Source organism: Salvelinus alpinus, chromosome 38 (assembly GCF_045679555.1).
Source record: "Salvelinus alpinus chromosome 38, SLU_Salpinus.1, whole genome shotgun sequence".
In the NCBI taxonomy this organism is placed as follows: domain Eukaryota; kingdom Metazoa; phylum Chordata; class Actinopteri; order Salmoniformes; family Salmonidae; genus Salvelinus; species Salvelinus alpinus.
The window spans coordinates 8,801,185-8,823,262 of record NC_092123.1 but is presented as its reverse complement, the minus strand read 5'-3'; the positions used below and the strand labels follow the sequence as shown (position 1 = coordinate 8,823,262).

The following is a 22,078-nucleotide window of genomic DNA, read 5'->3' as shown; positions in this document are numbered from 1 at the left end:
GGTCTGTAGTTGTTGACATCGGAGGGATCGAGTGTAGGTTTTTTCAGAAGGGGTGCAACTCTCGCTCTCTTGAAGACGGAAGGGACGTAGCCAGCGGTCAGGGATGAGTTGATGAGCGAGGTGAGGTAAGGGAGAAGGTCTCCGGAAATGGTCTGGAGAAGAGAGGAGGGGATAGGGTCAAGCGGGCAGGTTGTTGGGCGGCCGGCCGTCACAAGACGCGAGATTTCATCTGGAGAGAGAGGGGAGAAAGAGGTCAGAGCACAGGGTAGGGCAGTGTGAGCAGAACCAGCGGTGTCGTTTGACTTAGCAAACGAGGATCGGATGTCGTCGACCTTCTTTTCAAAATGGTTGACGAAGTCATCCGCAGAGAGGGAGGAGGGGGGGGGGGGGGGGGAGGAGGATTCAGGAGGGAGGAGAAGGTGGCAAAGAGCTTCCTAGGGTTAGAGGCAGATGCTTGGAATTTAGAGTGGTAGAAAGTGGCTTTAGCAGCAGAGACAGAAGAGGAAAATGTAGAGAGGAGGGAGTGAAAGGATGCCAGGTCCGCAGGGAGGCGAGTTTTCCTCCATTTCCGCTCGGCTGCCCGGAGCCCTGTTCTGTGAGCTCGCAATGAGTCGTCGAGCCACGGAGCGGGAGGGGAGGACCGAGCCGGCCTGGAGGATAGGGGACAGAGAGAGTCAAAGGATGCAGAAAGGGAGGAGAGGAGGGTTGAGGAGGCAGAATCAGGAGATAGGTTGGAGAAGGTTTGAGCAGAGGGAAGGGATGATAGGATGGAAGAGGAGAGAGTAGCGGGGGAGAGAGAGCGAAGGTTGGGACGGCGCGATACCATCCGAGTAGGGGCAGTGTGGGAAGTGTTGGATGAGAGCGAGAGGGAAAAGGATACAAGGTAGTGGTCGGAGACTTGGAGGGGAGTTGCAATGAGGTTAGTGGAAGAACAGCATCTAGTAAAGATGAGGTCGAGCGTATTGCCTGCCTTGTGAGTAGGGGGGGAAGGTGAGAGGGTGAGGTCAAAAGAGGAGAGGAGTGGAAAGAAGGAGGCAGAGAGGAATGAGTCAAAGGTAGACGTGGGGAGGTTAAAGTCGCCCAGAACTGTGAGAGGTGAGCCGTCCTCAGGAAAGGAGCTTATCAAGGCATCAAGCTCATTGATGAACTCTCCGAGGGAACCTGGAGGGCGATAAATGATAAGGATGTTAAGCTTGAAAGGGCTGGTAACTGTGACAGCATGGAATTCAAAGGAGGCGATAGACAGATGGGTAAGGGGAGAAAGAGAGAATGACCACTTGGGAGAGATGAGGATCCCGGTGCCACCACCCCGCTGACCAGAAGCTCTCGGGGTGTGCGAGAACACGTGGGCGGACGAAGAGAGAGCAGTAGGAGTAGCAGTGTTATCTGTGGTGATCCATGTTTCCGTCAGTGCCAAGAAGTCGAGGGACTGGAGGGAGGCATAGGCTGAGATGAACTCTGCCTTGTTGGCCGCAGATCGGCAGTTCCAGAGGCTACCGGAGACCTGGAACTCCACGTGGGTCGTGCGCGCTGGGACCACCAGATTAGGGTGGCCGCGGCCACGCGGTGTGGAGCGTTTGTATGGTCTGTGCAGAGAGGAGAGAACAGGGATAGACAGACACATAGTTGACAGGCTACAGAAGAGGCTACGCTAATGCAAAGGAGATTGGAATGACAAGTGGACTACACGTCTCGAATGTTCAGAAAGTTAAGCTTACGTAGCAAGAATCTTATTGACTAAAATGATTAAAATGATACAGTACTGCTGAAGTAGGCTAGCTGGCAGTGGCTGCGTTGTTGACTTTGTAGGCTAGCTGGCAGTGGCTGCGTTGTTGACACTACACTAATCAAGTCGTTCCGTTGAGTGTAATAGTTTCTACAGTGCTGCTATGTCACTAGTCGACAAGGACGTGCGGTACATCGGTCTCCATTCGTCACTACTCTCTGACTTTCCTTCCATACACCTGTCTGTGTTCCCGGAATCAATCTGCTCACCTCTCATCACCTTTCTTCGTCTCCTTCTCTCAGCCGATTGCATTTTGGGCAACGGCGGCTGTAGCCACCAGTGTGCAGTGGCTCCTGGGAGGGGCGTGGCGTGTTCCTGCCCGCCGGGGCTCAGTCTAAGCCCAGACAACAGGACGTGCCAGACCCTGGACTACTGCTCCAGACACCTCAAGTGCAGCCAAGTGTGTGAGCAGTACAAAGCAACCGTCAAGTGTTCCTGCTACCCAGGCTGGAGGCTGGAACTAGATGGGGACAGCTGCCAGAGTACAGGTAGCTGGTGTTAAGCTCTGTGTGACATGGCTGATAAGTTTCTCTGACACGTACCTGCGCTCCGTGGAACTGCCCAAGGACCGCACATAGAAACGAGAATTCCGATTCTATTTCTGTGTACCTGTGTGTCTCAGTCAGTAGAGCATAGCGCTTGCAATGTCAAGGGTCGTGGGTTTGACCTGCTGGGAGCACCCATAAGTAAAATGTATGCACGCGTTACTGTATGTCACTTTGGATGAAAAGCATTTGCTAAATGGCATATATTATTCTATTCTATGGGACAGCCTTACCCTTGTGCCATGAATCCACATATAAAAAGCAATGTGATAAATTGGTTATGTTAATACTGTATATTCTATTCCAAATTCTAAAGCAGTTATTTGGGACATTCCATTTATATAGTAGTTAAATACCTTTGGAAGAATCAGTACCCATTTGAATATTGGCCATTTATACACCTGTGGCTTTATAGGCTTTTTTCTCTTCATCAATGTCTCCCAGTTATATAAAGTAACATCTGGTAATTGTATTGAATACGCTCGTTTTTTTCCATCTAAAATGTTACACTGTCGGTTGGAGAAGAATCCTCCAAAGGTTTCTGTACTCATTTTATGACAAGATGAGCTAAACGAGATAATGTGATATGAAAATGAAAGACAACTTCATTAATGAAATGACGATCTATTTCATAATTATTGATTTCAATATAACCGTATTCACAAAATAAACGAACATGAGTTGCTATTCTAGAAAACAAACATGACAGTTATTTTATGTATTTGTGTGAGAATCTGTATTAGTATGCAATATTTATTATCAAAAATGTATTTCTTGACTTGTTTCCTTCCTCAGATCCCTTTGAGGCCTTCATCATCTTCTCCATCCGCCATGAGATCAGGAGGATAGATCTCCACAGGCAAGACTACAGCCTTCTAGTTCCTGGTTTGAGGAACACGATCGCCTTAGACTTCCACTTCAATCAGAGTCGACTCTACTGGACCGATGTGGTTGAGGATAAGATATACAGAGGGAAGCTGCTAGACTCTGCTGGTAGGAACACATAGAATTTGGTTGGACATTTGTTTTTATTTTTGGTTAAGCTGAGTTGTTGATGTTTAATTGAGGTCATGGGGAAAGTGTTGTATTGGCTATATTTAGTTCTCCTCTCAACTCCACTGAAGACTTCCTAAACCAAAGCCTAGTTTACCTGTGTTTCAGCACATCCTCTTATGTGTTAGTGTGTTGGTCCTTTACTGTTATTGGTTCCTTACAGGTGTGACAGGGATTGAAGTGGTGGTCCAACATGGATTGGCTACTCCGGAGGGTCTGGCTGTTGATTGGATAGCAGGGAACCTGTATTGGATCGACAGCAACTTAGATCAGATAGAGGTGGCCAAGCTAAACGGGAAGCTCCGGACCACACTGATCGCCGGAGGGATGGAGCACCCACGAGCCATCGCTCTGGATCCTGAGCTGGGGTTAGTTATCTCTGAGTGAGTGAGTGAGTGAGTGAGTGAGTGAGTGAGTGAGTGAGTGAGTGAGTGAGTGTACTCTTTAACAAGGATATGCATTTCTTACAAAATCTTGGTTTGATATGAATGACCTTAGGGTGAGGTTGATTTGATTCTGAATAATCCTTAATCCATTTCACATGGATGATTATTCTTATTTGATTCTTTTGTGGTTTAGAATTATTTTCTGGACAGACTGGGATGCCACCTTCCCTCGGATCGAGGCTGCTTCTATGAGCGGAGGAGGACGCCATATTGTCTTCAGAGACATGGAGATAGGAGCCTGGCCTAATGGTCTTACTCTGGACCTTATGGAGAAGAGGGTCGTGTGGACCGATGCCAGGTGGGTTATATGCCTGTACCTGTCTATGTAGGGTCAATTCCCCATCAATTCTATTTCAATTCAGGAAGTCAACTGAAATTCCAATTTAGATGAGGATTTCCTGAATTGGCTGAATTGAGTTGGAATTCACCCCAACCCTGCTGGTGGAAGCAAATGATTCCAATAGACAAACATCTATCTTCATCTCAACAGGTCTGATGCCATATTCTCTGCTCTGTACGATGGGACTGGTGTGATAGAGATTCTGAAAGGACATGAGTACCTGTCACATCCCTTCGCTGTCTGTCTCTACGGAGGTAGTGTCTACTGGACTGACTGGAGGACCAACACTCTGGCTAGGGCTAACAAGTGGACAGGGGCCAATGTGACAGTCATCCAGAAAACCAGCGCCCAGCCATTTGACCTTCAGATATACCATCCCAGCAGACAACCACAAGGTAGGCTACCGCACTGTCTCAAACGTTAAGATGACAAGGTTGAAAAGAGAGTGGATGTTTTGAATTAAAGACAACCTTCTCAGCTGGACAGGTTGAAGAGTTTTGTTTACTTGGGTCATAATTAATCAGTTATTGTATGGTTGCGTTTTAAATTTGTTGTTATATCTGTGTCTCACAAAATACTTTTCACTTTCTATATCCAAAGTTCTCTTGAGAGATAAGAAAGTGCCATAGTGTCGTCCTAAAATGGTGATTAACGTCATTCTGGACGGAGGCTACTGTTTAGTCTAAATTACACTATAGTGCCTGGAAATACGATGACGTTGCTAAAGTAGTCAAATATTTAGTAGGAAACAACTTTGCCAGCGTTATCATGTCGTCAAATTTACTTTAGACCGATGGCAAAGTTGTCATTAGCTTGCAAAAGTTTGTCAAAAATAGCTATCAATGCTAATGTTAGCTAGCTAAAATCTGTTGGCCTCTCCTCAATCTTAGCTAGCTAGCTAACATTATACAGCATCTAAAGTCAATCTGGCAACTTAAAATGATAACAAAAGATGTCATACTAATTATTTGTCTCCTTTTGGATGTCATTGTATTTCCAAGCCACTGTAGTACACTTTTGATGAAATCTTCATCGGCGCTGATTGACGATGCATTGAGTAGAATGCTTAGTCGGGCATCAGTCCAAAAATGAACGTTCAAACCGATATTGTGACTAAACATGCAACCCATGAATTGGTTCATTTGGCTTCATTTTCTCTGTCTGGACTTTTGGCAGTAGGGTTAATTTACAGGACTCTGCCTTTCACAAATCAAATACGTTTCCTTCCAAGAGTATCAGAATCCTGTATTCAAATAAACCACTCTAGTTGATTAGTGAAACCACATTTTGTTGACTATTGAACAACTTCCCCTCCTCTCCCCCTCTCTCGGCGATAGCCTCAAATCCCTGCGAGGCGAATGGCGGCCGTGGACCCTGCTCCCATCTGTGCCTTATCAACTACAACCGCACCGCGTCCTGTGCCTGCCCGCACCTCATGAAGATATCTGCAGACAACTTTACCTGCTTCAGTGAGTGAACCTCACCCCTTCATCCGTTTGTCAGTCCGTCTGTCCTTACATCAGTCTCTCCGTCCAGCCATCGCGCCATCTACCTATCTAGCCGTTCATTCATTCATACAATCCTCCACATTCATACACTACAGTGCATGTCCCTCAAAAGTGAGTCATTTCAAAACACAGCAGGTTTCTGCTGTTTTGAGAAGAAAAGTGAAGAAGGTGTCTGACAAGACTGTGATCATATTCACACTACAATGACATTGAAAGAGCATGGAATTTCAAATTCTCTCTGGTGGTTTGAGTGTTGAATAGCAAGGCCACCAATAACACCTGCTTGATTCTGAGCTTTGAAAGCAGGCTACACGAAGCAATGTCAACGTCCAGTTTTCTCTTGTCCTTCAACAGCACTGAAGAGATTCCTCCTGTATGTGAGGCGAACCGAGATCCGTGGCGTGGACATTGACAACCCTTACCTGAACCTGATCACAGCCCTGACGGTCCCAGACATAGATGAGGTCACAGCAGTGGACTACGACGCATCAGAGGAACGAATCTACTGGGCTGACGTCAAAACACAAACCATCAAACGGTCCTCCATCAACGGAACCGCAATAGAGACGATCATATCCGGAGGTAGAGAAAGATGTTCACCTCCGTGTTCTGAAACGTTGAGGTTTTCTGACACTTATGTAACGAAACAAAATGTTTGTTGTGAAATGTATTCTCAGACTGTTACACTGTTTTGCGTCCGTTTGACGCCCTTTTCATAGGTACCCGTTCTAATATTCATAGTGTACCTGTCAAGTTGTTCAAGCGACAGACTCCGTACATGACTTTATTGATGAGATGAACGTGACCGTATTGATGTTGTCTTCTGCATATGATTTTTTTTGCAGGTATTGTTAATGTAAGAGGGCTGGCCCTGGACTGGCTCTCCAGGAATCTGTACTGGATTAGTTCGGAAAGCGACGAGACACAGATCAACGTGGCGAGGCTAGACGGGTCCCTGAAAACCTCTGTGGTTCACGGGATTGAGAAGCCCAAGTGTCTTACTGTACATCCGTCTAAAGGGTAAGATTCGATTTTTTGTATGTACTTACATACAGTTCAATGTCTGATATTGATTAGGTATAACAAGATATAGTCAAATGAATGCTAGTTACATGATATGATAAATTAGGCACTTTTGTGTTGGTGTTCTGTATGCAAAATATTGTTTTCCTATTGAGTTTTTACCTTCCAGGAAAATGTATTGGACAGATGGCAACACAATCAACGTGGCCAACATGGATGGAAGCAACAGCAAGATCATTCAACAGAACCAGAGAGAGCCAGTTGGTAAATGTCACATGCACAATACAAAACATCCACATTTAGTGGCCAGTACCAGTTCTCTTCTGCAATTTTATATTGCACGACAACAGTAGTACGACTATCCGGTAACAAACGATGTTGCAATATTGAGTGAGATGATTGGTAGAGCAGCAACCCAATAATACGCCAATCGTAACTCTAATCGATGATGTCTCTTCTAGGCCTGTCGATAGACTACACATCAGACAAGCTGTATTGGATCAGTGGAGGCAACGGCACCATCAACAGGTGTAGTCTGGACGGTAGTGGTCTGGAAGTGCTGGAGACCATGAAGAAAGAGCTGCTTAAAGCCACGGCCCTAGCTGTTATGGGTGAGTGGCGAGAGCTCAGAGCACGGGCCCGTGTTCATAAAGACTCTCAGAGTAAGAGTGCTGGTCTAGGATCAGTTTTGCTTTTAAGAGCATGGTTCTATGGATGAGCACTACTACCCTGAGACTCTGTGCGTATTCTTTTGTCTTAGAAAGTGCCTGATATAAATATGTTGTGCTCTTCCAGCTCATAAAGGTATTTTCTGCCCAAATTGAATTTTGTACTAGTCCAGTGATTTAGGGTTGTTTTTTTCTGGAGTACATGAGTAAAAGGGGTTTTGACAGTGATGAACCTTTGCTGTCTTCTTGCATTGTATTATTTGCCATTTCCCAATTTCTGTTTATGTCTGTCTCTGAAACTATTCCAATTCATGTTTAAAATTGCATCCCATCTGATAAGATGCTTCATCCAGACAGAATACATTATGGAACTTTCTCTGGCTTCACTAGCACTTGTTTGGCCTCTACAGTGATGGGCGACAGAGCTGCCTCACGCTACAGAAACAGAAAACAGTAACCAGGCTCTCTGACTTAGAGATGGGCAACCTGGGCTTTCTATCCATCCTGCTCACTGACTGTCTGTTCCAGGTTTACTTATAGCTGTAATGGTGATTGTATTAATACTGTACATCTATTATGTTTTAATAGTACAGATCATTGAGGGGGAGTTTCTCTCCACGCTCTACAAGAAGGTTCATGATACTATTAACAGGGTGGAATAATTATTTTTCGTATCGATTAGATGGTTGTATTAATTTGTTTAATATCGTACTATTTAATATTGTAGTGGTTATTCCCCATGAGTAACCCTGCAGGGAGTTAGACAGGGGAGAAACATCATTATTGATGAGCTTCTCGCTCTGGTTTTGTTATGATTCCTTAATTTAGAGTACCTCTCTTATCTGCTTGGGATATTGAAATAGCCTCTGGGATATTAAAGTACTATCTATCTATCTACAGTATGGTCTGCCGTAATTCTGTTGGGGATACTGTTTGATTTTGATGTAATTCACCGGCAGAGGGACTGCTGTTTATACAAATCCTATCTTGTGTTTTAACCATAGTGTAAGCATGTAACCATGGTTACACTATGTGTTTCGTGTGTTTTGACCATCTTTTCTCTGTGGTTTTAACACGCCGTCTTTTTGTACGCTCTCCAATCCTCCCGTCATTGGAGGAGATTCTGTTCTTTGTCGATAGCTGTAGTCCAGCAGGCCAAAAGCCAAGAATGGTCTGGCTTAAGCCCATTGTACTGTAAGAGAAGAGAAAGTTAAGTTCCCTATCTACAGGCCCAGGATTGGTCTTGCTTCACAGGGTTTCTGACTGCTGAGCCGCTGTCCGATGTCCTTTGTGGCGGGCTGACTGTTCCTCAGCGTTGCCTGTTTGCTGGAACTGGGCTCATGCATAAACATTTGAATTTATTTTCGGTCAAGGGTGCAAGTACAGTACACTGGCTTATATTATAAGAAAAAATATGTCACATGGCCCAGTTCCTCTGTTTCCTCCCTGGACCTGTGCCCCTAAGATTTATGGGTAGGGGAATGAACTTAAGATCCTGTCTCTCTCGTATCACCCGATTCTCAGAGGAAGAAATCTGAAAGTCCTCCTTTACACAGCTCCCTCCTTGTCCCTTCTTCTACGAGCATCCCAGGAGTCAGCCCCGGCCTACTGTATTTATCAGCAAGGGAATACTGTACAGTGAGAGCTATACACACCTTATGGATAATACAGTATTATACCGTTACTAGAATGTATTCAATTCAGTTACAATTGTATGTTACAGTTCCTAGGAAAGCGATCATTCAACGTGTTATTTGGGTCCAGTGATATTTTTAGTGCTTTGTGTATAGCCTACTATTTATGAACACATGGGCCGTTAGCTTTTGATTGAAGGGTTACTCGCAGAGACAGCATAGACAACTATTGCTACTGTACAGTATTCATGGTCTTTTGAATAGCTCTGATTGATCAATATACTTGTCAATTCAGTCATGAACAATCATTGATTTTCTGTCTTCAGGTGCCAAGCTGTGGTGGGCCGATGACAACTTGGCCCAGTTGGGGACCGTCAGTAAGAGAGGTGGGCTGGACATGGTGGTTTTACGTAACAAGACCACGGGGATTGTTCATATGAAGATGTATGACGAAGACAGCCAGACAGGTAATGTAACGAGTATGACTGTTACTCAATGCTTTCACTCATGTCAGACTTTGTTGTATGTTTTTGACTAGAAATTGCTAAGTGATTTGATCCTCTCTCGAGAATGAACCAACACTGCTTTTTATTGGTATATGTACGTTTCAGAAGAAATTGTCCTTTTTTAATCCAACTCGCCAAAAATAAGGGTTCTTCATTGAGACACAGCTTAATTGAAATAAGGATTCCGTGTAGCAGTCATTGGCAGTACCATCCATGTCATTGACACGTCCAATATCAGGATGGCTCTCAATCTCTGTTAGTATTAAAAATGGCAATTAAGGTGTCTTAAATGTAAATCTTTCAACTTCCTCCTCAAACTTCCTCTGACCGATTAGCTACTTCATTTATCTTTTTGACACAGACCACATGGGAGTATGATCATGTCTCATTAGTCTTCTCTCTCTCCCCTTCTCCTCCCTCCCTCTCTCTCTCTCTCTCTCTCTTTCTGTCTCTCTCGCTCTCGTCCTCTCTCTCTCTCACTCACTCTCACACACTGGAAGTGCTCATGCTTTCGTGGAAGTACTGTAATCTCATGAAAATAATCGGGAACGTAATGCAATGCAGATGTACTCTGCCTAACTCTGCTTCCCCCCCCCCCATAATGCTCAGTTAAATAATACGCATGTTGTCCTACTGTGTCGTTACTCTGTTTCCTGAATGAATACACAAGCATACACAATGACCGTGCCTACGTGTTAAATTTACACTGTAATGTTCCACTGCTGTGCAGGGAGGAATCTTTGTCAGGAGAACAATGGTGGCTGCTCTCAGCTCTGCTTCCCAACATCAGAGAGCACACGGAGCTGTTCCTGTGCCGTGGGCTACAACCTCAAGTCCGATCGCATGTGGTGTGAAGGTACTGTGCCGGCTTCTCGTGGGAGTACACTGAAAAGGGAACACACCATATGAAAACCATGATGTGAATCTGATTTTGACATCTGGCGTTGTCTATGAGCGTTGCTCTTTTGTGTTTGACGGACTAGGGTCTTTCCTGATGTGATGTGAAGGTTAGACTCACATTTTACATGTACAGTAAATGCCATGGAGTTGATTGGTTTGGCTTTGTGTTTGAACTTCAAGGCATAGGGTCTTTCCTGATGTACTCAGTTCACGAGGGCATCAGGGGGATATCCCTGGATCCCAGTGATAACAGTGACGCCTTGATGCCGGTGACAGGCTCAGGGATGGCTGTGGGGATTGACTTCCATGCTGGTGAGTGTATTGACGTGATTATTTGGACTATTCTTCACGCTTCGGATTGCAAGTTAATCATTTTCATTTCAATGTTCTAATTGTTATTTTTAATTATAGTTTGTAGAAAACAAATGAAGGGAAGAACATGAATCCTTTTCAATTAATTGATTTTCCTAATAGGAAATGACACGTTATATTGGACAGACATGGGCTTGAACAGAATATCCAGAGCCAAGCGAGATCAGACGTGGAGAGAGGACATTGTCACTAGTGGTATCGGCCGCGTGGAGGGGATTGCAGTGGACTGGATTGCAGGTAAGTAGCCGAGCTCTCAGTTAACCTTTACTTAAGAGAATACAATGTCAAGTGCAAAGGAGGACATACAAGTACAGTTCCTCCGGAAAGTATTCAGACCCCTTGACTTCTTCTACATTTTTGTTAAGTTACAGCCTTATTCTAAAATGGATTACATTGTTTTCCCCCCTCATCAATATACACACAATACCCCCATAATGACAAAGCCAAAACAGAATTTAGACATTTTTGCGAATGTATTGAAAATAAACAACTGAAATATTACATTTGCATAAGTATTCAGACCCTTTACTCAGCACTTTGTTGAAGCACCTTTGGCAGCGATTGCAGCCTTGAGTCTTCTTGGGTATGATGCTATAAGCTTGGCACACCTGTATTTGGGGAGTTCATCCCATTATTCTCTGCATATCCTCTCAAGCTCTGTCAGGTTGGATGGGGAGTGTTGCTGCACAGCTATTTTCAGGTCTCTCCAGAGATGTTCGATCGGGTTCAAGTCCGGGCTCTGGCTGGGCCACTCAAGGACATTCAGAGACTTCTCCCTAAGCCATTCCTGCGTTGTCTTGGCTGTGTGCTTAGAGTCGTTGTCTTGTTGGAAGGTGAACCTTCGCTCCGGTCTGAGGTCGTGAGCTCTGTGGAGCAGGTTTTCGTCAAGGATTTCTCTGTACTTTGCCCCGTTCATCTTTGCCTCGATCCTTACTAGTCTCCCAGTCCCTCCCGCTGAAAAACATCCTCACATCATGATGCTGCCACCATCATGCTTCACCGTAGGGATGGTACCAGGTCTCCTCCAGACGTCACGCTTGGCATTAAGGCAAAGTGTTCAATCATGGTTTCATCAGACCAGAGAATCTTGTTTCTCATGGTCTAAGAGTCTTTAGGTGCCTGTTGGCAAACTCCAAGTGGGCTGTCATGTGCCTTTTACTGAGGAGTGGCTTCCGTCTGGCCACTCTACAATAAAGGCCTGATTGGGGGAGTGCTGCAGAGATGGTTGTCCTTCTGGAAGGTTCTCTCATCTCCACAGAGGAACTCTAGAGCTCTGTCAGAGTGACCATCGGGTTCTTGGTCACCTCCCTGACCAAGGCCCTTCTCCCCCGATTGCTCAGTTTGGCTGGGCCAGCTCTAGGAAGAGTCTTGGGGGTTCCAAGAATTGTGTTCTTGGCAACCTTCAATGCTTCAGAATTTTTTGGGTACTCGTCCCCATATCTGTGCCTCAACACAATCCTGTCTCGGAGCTCTAAGGACAATTCCTTCGACTTCATGGCTTGGTTTTTGCTGTCAACTGTGGGACCTTATATAGACAGGTGTGTGCATTTCCAAATCATGTCCAATCAATTGATTTTACCACAGGTGGACTCCAGTCAAGAAACATCTCAAGGATGATTAATGGAAACAGGATACACCTGAGCGCAATAGCAGAGGGTTTGAATACTTACGTAAATAAGTTATTTTATTTTTTATTTATTTTATCAGCAAAAATGTCTAAAACCTGTTTTTGCTTTGTCACTATGGGGTATTGTATGTAGATTATTCAGGTTTTTTTTTGTCCATTTTAGAATAATGCTGTAACGTAACAAAATGTGGAAAAAGTAAAGGGATCTGAATACTTTCCGAAGGCACCCTTGCACGATTCACTATTTCTTCTAAAATAAGTAAAAAAATATATATATATATAAAAAGTTTTTCACACATGTATTTGTTTGATTTACAACCGCACAGGACAAATTATATTTTTCGCTTCAAAGTATAAGACAAATTGCCTGGACTAAATTATTCAGAATTGAAATTCATTTGGTTGGAGGCAGGTGATTCTCATTTACAGTGCAACATCTCACTCGTAAAAATAGCAGTTCAACCATAAAAATAAGACAACAGAGCATTCTGCTCTATTGTAAAGTGCAAGAAAATAATATATTTGACTGCAACTGTAGGACATACAGAGAAGACAAGAGCCATAGGACATACTTCTCAAGTAAGACATACATGCAATGTAATGAATTGACTGACTTGTAAATGCAATGGTTGAACACTGTACAAAGTCATGTTTGTGTTGTTTACAAGGTAATATCTATTGGACGGACCATGACTTCAACATCATCGAGGTTGCTCGACTCAGTGGCTTGTACCGAGCCGTGGTGATAGCTGAAGGACTTGACCAGCCCAAAGCCATTGCTGTGCACCCGGTGAAAGGGTGTGTACAGTCTTTCATTTCAGTCAACACTTTAAAGTCCACCTGCTTGGTATGTAATGAACACATCCTATCTACATAATGTATTCCCTAGAAATGACCACCAAATAACCAATGTTTTGATTCATTTTGATAGCCAGTAATAATGAACGTCATAAAACGATCTTTGCAAGGTTATATAGTAGAATTATATCATTACAGTTAGAATGTATTTACACCCCTTGATTTGTTCCACATTGTGTGAGCATCCAAGGGACTGTCGACTCAGGTCTACTGGCCGCCTCTCTCTCGGGGGTAAATCCTTGTGTCTCCTGGCATACTGGCCTTTTCTATGAAGTTTTTTCTGTTGGTTAATTTAATTACACTTTAATACGATAGAATTTGTATGCTTTCAAATGTAGACTAAACGATCAATATGTTGTGTTTTTCTTTCATGTGTCTTGTCTAAACAGTATTTCTATCTCAGCTCCGTGCAAAGCGTTTTCAAATCTCAGGCTCTTGGATATATTTACATCTCAAGCTAACTCATGGATAGACTAACCTGACTAACCTGTTCCCCTGCACATTGACTCTGTACCGGTACCCCCTGTATATAGCCTGACTAACCTGTACCCCCGCACATTGACTCTGTACCGGTACCCCCTGTATATAGCCTGACTAACCTGTTCCCCTGCACATTGACTCTGTACCGGTACCCCCTGTATATAGCCTGACTAACATGTTCCCCTGCACATTGACTCTGTACCGGTACCCCCTGTATATAGCCTGACTAACCTGTTCCCCTGCACATTGACTCTGTACCGGTACCCCCTGTATATAGCCTGACTAACCTGTTCCCCTGCACATTGACTCTGTACCGGTACCCCCTGTATATAGCCTGACTAACCTGTTCCCCCGCACATTGACTCTGTACCGGTACCCCCTGTATATAGCCTGACTAACCTGTACCCCCGCACATTGACTCGGTACCGGTACCCCCTGTATATAGCCTGACTAACCTGTTCCCCCGCACATTGACTCGGTACCGGTACCCCCTGTATATAGCCTGACTAACCTGTTCCACCACACATTGACTCTGTACCGGTACCCCCTGTATATAGCCTGACTAACCTGTTCCACCACACATTGACTCTGTACCGGTACCCCCTGTATATAGCCTCGCTAGTGTTATTTTACTGCTGCTCTTTAACTATTTCTTATTTTTTACTTAACACTTATTTTTCTTAAACCTGCATTGTTGGTTAAAAGCTTGAGAGTAAGCAGTTCGCTGTAAGGTCTACACTTGTTGTATTCGGCGCATGTGACAAATACAATTTGACATGATTTGATTAGTCTTAACTTGTTTAGAGTACTTATAATGTAAATATATGGATTTCACCTTCCTACAGCAGAGCAATTTGAAAGCCACTGATATCAATAGATTTCAGAATTTGTTTTATAAGATACTAGCCTACTCCTGTGCCCCAAACTAAACCAAGGGTGCTATGATTGTACTTAAGAGGAATATTCATCTTAATTTGAAGCTGGGGGTCTCTGAGGGAGACACTGATAGACAGAATTGGTATACCTCTGTTACTATTAATGGCACTACATTATGTTTGTCCTCCATGTATGCACCAAATGCTTTTGATAAATCCTTTTTTGAAGACCTGAAGCTTAACTTGTTAGACTTCCCAGACTCAGTGACCATCCTTGGTCGAATTAACATGATGGGAGACAGAGAGCTGGTTTCTAGTGCAGGGCGCAGCAGGTGTTTATTGTGAAGGACCACAGGAGGAGGCAGGTAGCTGGGTCCAGGGGCAGGCATAAGGTCATACACAGGAGGAGGCAGGTAGCTGGGTCCAGGGGCAGGCAGAAGGTCATACATAGGGGGTCCAAAAAGGAAACAGTACAGAAAGGGAAAGACTAGTAACGTCGTCAGGGAGATCAGGCAATAGGTAGATAACAGGAAATAGGATAGGCTAAAGTACAGGCAGGGAATAGGCAAAAGGCATCGTTAGTGAGGCAGGCAAAAACTATCATACACAAGAGGATTATTTTACGGGGAAAAACAGGGCTCCGAATAGAAGAGTGTAACAAAACAAACAATACCGCACAGTGATGGGGTGCAAAGAACTGAACTAAATAGTGTGTGATAATGACATACAGGTGTGTGAACAGGTGATCAGAATTCAGGTGATTGGGATCTGGAAAGTGAGCTGCGCTCAGGGGATCTAGGTGTTTGAGAGTGTGCGTTGGAAAGTGGGCTGGAAAGTGAGCTGCGTTCAGGGGATTTACGTGTTTGAGAGTGTGCGTTGGAAAGTGGGCTGGAAAGTGAGCTGCGTTCAGGGGATTTACGTGTTTGAGAGTGTGCGTTGGAAAGTGGGCTGGAAAGTGAGCTGCGTTCAGGGGATTTACGTGTTTGAGAGTGTGAGTTGGGAGCAGACGTTACACTTGGGGGAGATTTTAACTTGACTCTAGATCCTACTATTAATACCACCAGTGTTAATATCTTGGCACTCCGGGCACCTTCAAATTATATTAAGACCTTTTTAGATGACTTGAACATCGTGGATGCCTGGCGCCTAACAAATCCTAGTACTAGAGATTATCTTATTTTCTCCCCATCATCAGTCTTTCCTACAAATTGATTGTCTTCACCTCCCCTGAAATGTACATCCCATGCAGAGATTTTAACAATGCTGTTATCTGACCATTCTCCATTATTTATTTATTTTGAGATTTCTCCAGGATTCACAGGTTTTAAGAGATGGCGTTTCAATGTTTTTCTTTTGCAGGATAGGGAAATCTTAGACTACATTTTTGATATCATACAAAGTGGGATTAAAATGGATTTAATTATATTTTTTGGGTGGAAGAAAAAACAAATTTGAACGTTTATAAAAATCATGAAAAATAAAACACTAATATAGAGTGCATTCGGTAAGTATTCCCTTCTTCCACATTTTGTTCCCTTACAGCCTTATTCTAAAATTGATTAAATTAGTTTTTCCCTCATCAATCTACGCATGCTATCCCATAATGACTCATTGAAACAGGTTTTCTTTTAATTGTTGCATTTATAAAAAAAACTGAAATACCTGATTTACATGAGTATTCAGACCCTTTGCTATGAGACTCAAAATTGAGCTCAGGTGCATCCTGTTTCCATTAATCATCCTTGAGATGTTTCTACAACTTGATTGGAGTCCATCTGTGGTAAATTCAATTGATTGGACATGATTGGGAAAGGCTCACACTTGTCTATATAAGGTCGAAGGAATTGTCCATAGCGCTCCGAGACAGGATTGTGTCGAGGCACAGATCTGGGGAAGAGTACCAAAACATTTCTGCTCCATTGAAGGTTCCCAACAACACAGTGGCCTCCATCATTCTTAAATGGAAGAAGTTTGGAAGCACCAAGACTCTTCCTAGAGCTTGTCGCCCAGCTAAACAGAAATCGGGGGAGAAGGGCCTTGGTCATGCAGGTGACCAAGAACCCGATGGTCACTCTGACAGAGCTACAGAGTTCCTCTGTGGAGATGGGAGAAGCTTCCAGAAGGACAACCATCTCTGCAGCCCTCCACCAATCAGGCCTAGAGTGACCAGACGGAAGCCACTCCTCAGTAAAAGGCACATGACAGCCCGCTTGGAGTTTGCCAACAGGCACCTAAAGGACTTTTAGACTAGATTCTCTGGTGTGATGAAACCAAGATTGAACTCTTTAGTCAGAATGCCAATGTCACGTCTGGAGGAAACCTGGCACCATCCCTACGGTGAAGCATGGTGGTGGCAGCATCATGCTGTGGGGATGTTTTTCAGCGGCAGGGACTGGGAGACTCGTCAAGATCGAGGGAAATATGAACAGAGCAGATCCTTGATGAAAATCTGCTCCAGAGCGCTCAGGACCTCAGACTGGGGCAAAAGTTCACCTTCCAACAGGACAACAACCCTAAGCACATAGCCAAGACAAGGCAGGAGTGGCCCAGCCAGAGCCCGGACTTGAACTCGATCGAACATCTCTGGAGAGATCTGAAATAGCTGTGCAGCGACACTCCCCATCCAACCTGACAGAGCTTGAGAGGATATGCAGAGAATAATGGGATAAACTCCCCAAATACAGGTGTGCCAAGCTTGTAGTGTCATTCCCAAGAAGACTTGAGGCTGTAATCACTGCCAAACGTGCTTAAACAAAGTACTGAGTAAAGGGTCTGAATGCTTATGTAAATTTGATATTTCAGGTTTCTTTCATTATAAATTTGCTAAAATTTCAACAACAAAAAAATGTTGCTCTGTCATTAGGGGGTATTGTGTGTAGATGAATTAGGGGGATAAAAAAATATATATTTTAGAATAAGGCTGTAACATAACAAAATAGAAAAAGTCAAGGGGTCTGAATAGTTTCCGAATGCACTGTATCTTGACTAGATAAATATTCAGCCCTCTGAGACAATACATAGAAACACCTTTGGCAGAGATTACAGCTGAGAGTCTTTCTAGGTAAGTCTCTAAGAACTTTGAAAACCTGGATTGTACAATATTTGTCCAATATTATTTTTTAAATTATTTTAGCTCTGTCATGTTTGTCATTTCGAGAAAGTCATTGTCAAGTCTTGCCATAGATTTTCAATCCAATTTAATTCAACTGTAACTAGGCCACTCAGGAACATTCAATGTCATCTTGGTAAGAAACTCCACTGTAGATTTTCACCTTGTGTTTTATTCTATTGTCCTTCTGGAAGGGGAATTCATCTCCCCTGTTGGAAAGAAGAGTGAACCAGGTTTTTCTCTAGGATTTTGCCTGTACTTAGCTGTATTCCGTTTATTTTTATCCTAGAAAACTCCCTAGTCCTTACCGATGACAAGCATACCCATAACATGATGCAGCCACCACCATGCTTTAAAATATGAAGATTGCTACTCAGTGACGTGTTTTGTTGGATTTGTCCCAAAATAACGCTTTGTATTCAGTATTACTTAAGTGCCTTGTTGCAAACATGATGCATGTTTTGAAATATTTGTATTCTGTACAGGCTTCGTTCTTTTCACTCTGTCATTTAGGTTAGTATTGTGGAGTAATTACAATGTTGTTGATCCGTCCTCAGTTTTCTCATATCACAAACTCTGTAACTGTTTTAAAATTACCATTGGCCTTGTGGTGAAATCGCTGAGCAGTTTCCTTCCTCTCCGGCAACTGTGTTAGGAAGGACGCCTGCATCTTTGTAGTGACTGGGTGTATTGATACACCTTCCAAAGCCCAATTAATAACTTTACCATGCTCAAATGGATGTTCAACGTATCCTCTATATTTTTACACATCTAGGGGCAGCAGGTAGCCTAGTGGTTAGAGCGTTGGTCCAGTAGCGAAAGGTTGCTGGATTGAATCCCTGAGCTGACAGGGTGAAAATCTGTCGTTCTGCCCCTGAACAAGGCAGTTAACCCACTGTTCCCTGGTAGGCCATTATTGTAAGTAAGAATTTGTTCTTAACAGACTTGCCTAGTTAAATAAAGGTAAAAAAAATCTACAAATGCCTTTCTTTGCGAGGAATTGAAATACCTCCCTGGTCTTTGTGCTTGAAATTCACTACTTGATTGAGGGACCTTAGAGCATTTTGTATGTGTGAGGTACAGAGATGGGGTAGTCATTAAATATCAATATGAACACAGAATCAGTCCATGCAACTTATGTGATTTGTTAAGGACATTTTTACTCGTGGACTTATTTAGGCTTGCCATAACAAAGGGGTTGAATTATTATTGACTCAAGACATTTCAGCTTGACATTTTTCATTGATTTCAAAACATTTCAACAACAGAAAATTCCACTTTGACATTATGGGGTAGTGTTGTGTAGATCAGTGACAAAAAAATATGAATTGAATCCATTTTAAATTCAGGCTGTAACACAACATAATGTACATACAACATCAAGCAATTACCCCCCAATAAAATCTCAACTCTCCACCCTTCATCCAAAGCAAACTATAAAGTATAAATACAGTATTTCCCCACTCTCTGCATTCATAACTGATTACACTGTCTCACATGTTCAGCTTCTCAATCATTAATAACAGGAAAAGAAAGGACGGGTCCATTTTCCCACATCAGCTTAGACTGCAGGGCACTTTCCTATTGATTCCACCCCTGATGAGAGATGCTAATGAACCAGGATAAGCAGCTGAGGAGAATAGAGATGAGTCTACTGGCACTGAGTGTGTGTGTGTGTGTGTGTCTACTGTCACAGCTTGTGCCTCACCTGCGCCGGGCTAATTAATGTTGTCTCTCTCTAACCCCTATTATTCATAGCATTGTATGCATGCATTACCCAGAGATCTCATGTAGAGAGAGAGAACTTTATGTGGCAATCACGCTGATTGCTTAAATTAAAGCCAATATAGAAATATGTCAACAACTGGCCCCATATGGATATTAGAGTTTGTGTGAGGAGACTGGAGCCAAAGCATACTGTCATGTTATCTTTAATTATTTATAATTGGTGCGTTCACAGTTAGTAAGTCATAACCGTTGGAACATGGATCAGCTGCTTGCCTCACTATTAGTATTCTGAAAGGGAGTTGAAAATGTCTACTCCACTGTCCATCCATACCAGCATGGAGTTCAGTCTCCTTGAATTATGCATCTATACTGTTATGGCCCTGCGATTTTTTTGCAAGCTCTGATGCTTTTACAAGCTCTGTTTTTTTGGCTTGTGTTGTGTACATGTTTGTTACTGACGTGCTGCTTATTGTATTGATGTCATTTTCCTCATGTGCCCGTGTGTCTAATACTGATCTGTTGATGCTGCTGACTTGGTCCAGTTCTCTCTTGAAAAATACATCTTTATCGCAACTAGACCAACAAAAAAATGGTCTACCGATTATGAACAATACACGTTAGATCAACCCAAAGCATTTCCTGTCAATGTATGAGGTGACTGTAAAGTATGAACATTGTTTGGTGGTGGTGGCTGTGGACTCTTCTTACCCTTCTGTTGTCCTCTTGGCCAGGTTTCTGTTCTGGACAGAATGGGGCCAAAGCCCCTGCATCGGTCGGGCCCGGCTGGACGGATCAGACCAAGTTATTCTGGTCAACTCTGGAATAGTATGGCCCAACGGGATCTCCATAGACTATGAGGTATATTTAAGCAATAAGCCCTGAGGGGGTTTTGTACATGGCCAATATACCATGGCTTAGGGCTGTTCTTAGGCGAGGCACCACGCAGAGTACCTGGATACAGCCCATAGTCGTGGTACAGTATATTGGCCATATACCACAACCCTCCCGAGCTGCCTTATTGCTTTTTTAGAAACTGCTTACCAACATAATTAGAACAGTAAACAGTATTTTTTTGTCATACCCGTGGTATACGGTCTGATATACCACGGCTGTCAGCCAATCAGCATTCAGGGCTCGAACCACCCGGTTTATAAAATATAATAATGAATGCCATTTAGCAGATGCTTTTATCCAAAACAGCTTTTATACATTCATGTCCAAAGTTATTGGCACCCTTGATAAAGATGAGCAAAAAAGACTGAAATAAATCATACAAATACCGAGCTATAATATATGGTATTATTTTTATTTTATTATTATATTATTTCAAAGTAATACAATTGCAAAAATAGATTTTGTTGAACAAGTTAAAAAAATAAAAAAAGATCAAAAAGATAGGCGTCAAAGTTATTGGCAATCAGTGGGTGCAGGCATTGTATTATTTGTGACGCGAGAGGGAATCAAATCCATGACGTTGATGTTGCTAGCTCCACACTCTTACCCACTGAGCCAAGCAGGAGGACCAGGTGTTTTTGGCCCCCAGAGTGCACACACAGCACTTTAGCCTCCCTCTGATCTTCCTGGCTGAAGTGGCATTACACTCTGCTTTGTGTTATCTTTTTAGAATGATACTCTCCCACCATCATATACCTGAAGTTTATTTTCTCAACATTGTATTCTAGGAAAATAAATTATATTGGTGCGACGCCCGCGCCCACAAGATAGAGCGGATCAGCCTTGAGAGCGGAGAGAGCCGGGAGATAGTACTGTCATCCTCAGCCAGCAACGCAGCGGATCTGTTTTCAATGGCCGTCTATGGGGCTTACATATACTGGGCTGACAGGTAATTTATTCTTCCAGAAATGTTATAGTATAGTACAGTCTCTCCAAACAGGCTCCATAGAAGCCTTCGCCAGCTGCTCTACCCTTGTTGGATTAACCACCTGCACCACAAGGTCACTTTAAATACCAATCTAATTGATAGAGAAAAAGGCAGAACATGTAGAAAAGACACCTCTCTATTTAAATTGTGCGTACCTACCTCAATGTCGTCCACAAGGGTAGCTAGGTCCCGTCACCTTCTGTCAGACCAGCTGTCTAGTGTATTTTAATGAGTTCTTCTGTTTTAATTAGTCGAGGGCCATTGATTATCCCTGTGTCAAACTTCCTGTTACCTGGTGTCAAGCTCCCTCCTCTTCCTGTTGTGTGTGTGTGTGTGTGTGTGTGTGTGTGTGTGTGTGTGTGTGTGTGTGTGTGTGTGTGTGTGTGTGTGTGTGTGTGTGTGTGTGTGTGTGTGTGTGTGTGTGTGTGTGTGTGTGTGTGTGTGTGTGTGTGTGTGTGTGTGTGTGTGTGTGTGTGTGTGCATAGGGCTCATGCCAGAGGCTCCATTCGCCGAGGCGTCAAGAGTTATCCAACGGAGGGAGCCATGACTCTGAGGAGTGGCCTGGGAGTCAACTTGAACGATGTCAAAGTCTTTAACCGAGGACGGGAGAAAGGTTGAGGTTTCAACTTCATTATCACATCCTTATTATTTCATGTTCTTACCAGGCTGTCAGTACCTGTGCTTGTTAAGTGTTCTGGAATAGACCTGAGATTAAAGGTCCAATCAGCAGTTGAAACA

General features: G+C 43.4%; 1 protein-coding gene across 2 annotated transcripts in view; it reads left to right on the top strand.

Annotated features, from left to right (window-relative positions):
- Positions 1 to 22,078, top strand: part of LOC139566155 (low-density lipoprotein receptor-related protein 1B-like) — a 207,199-nt gene that overhangs the window by 89,725 nt on the left and 95,396 nt on the right. For both annotated transcript variants that reach the window (XM_071387119.1, XM_071387118.1), the window contains 18 exons: positions 2,029 to 2,274; positions 3,127 to 3,324; positions 3,548 to 3,752; positions 3,964 to 4,128; positions 4,321 to 4,565; positions 5,508 to 5,639; positions 6,033 to 6,260; positions 6,524 to 6,698; positions 6,871 to 6,965; positions 7,163 to 7,312; positions 9,330 to 9,470; positions 10,240 to 10,365; positions 10,590 to 10,721; positions 10,884 to 11,018; positions 13,077 to 13,206; positions 20,190 to 20,316; positions 21,141 to 21,301; positions 21,826 to 21,953. In XM_071387119.1, coding sequence (XP_071243220.1) covers positions 2,029 to 2,274; positions 3,127 to 3,324; positions 3,548 to 3,752; positions 3,964 to 4,128; positions 4,321 to 4,565; positions 5,508 to 5,639; positions 6,033 to 6,260; positions 6,524 to 6,698; positions 6,871 to 6,965; positions 7,163 to 7,312; positions 9,330 to 9,470; positions 10,240 to 10,365; positions 10,590 to 10,721; positions 10,884 to 11,018; positions 13,077 to 13,206; positions 20,190 to 20,316; positions 21,141 to 21,301; positions 21,826 to 21,953 — 2,919 coding nt within the window. The remainder of the gene's footprint in view (positions 1 to 2,028; positions 2,275 to 3,126; positions 3,325 to 3,547; positions 3,753 to 3,963; positions 4,129 to 4,320; positions 4,566 to 5,507; positions 5,640 to 6,032; positions 6,261 to 6,523; positions 6,699 to 6,870; positions 6,966 to 7,162; positions 7,313 to 9,329; positions 9,471 to 10,239; positions 10,366 to 10,589; positions 10,722 to 10,883; positions 11,019 to 13,076; positions 13,207 to 20,189; positions 20,317 to 21,140; positions 21,302 to 21,825; positions 21,954 to 22,078) is intronic.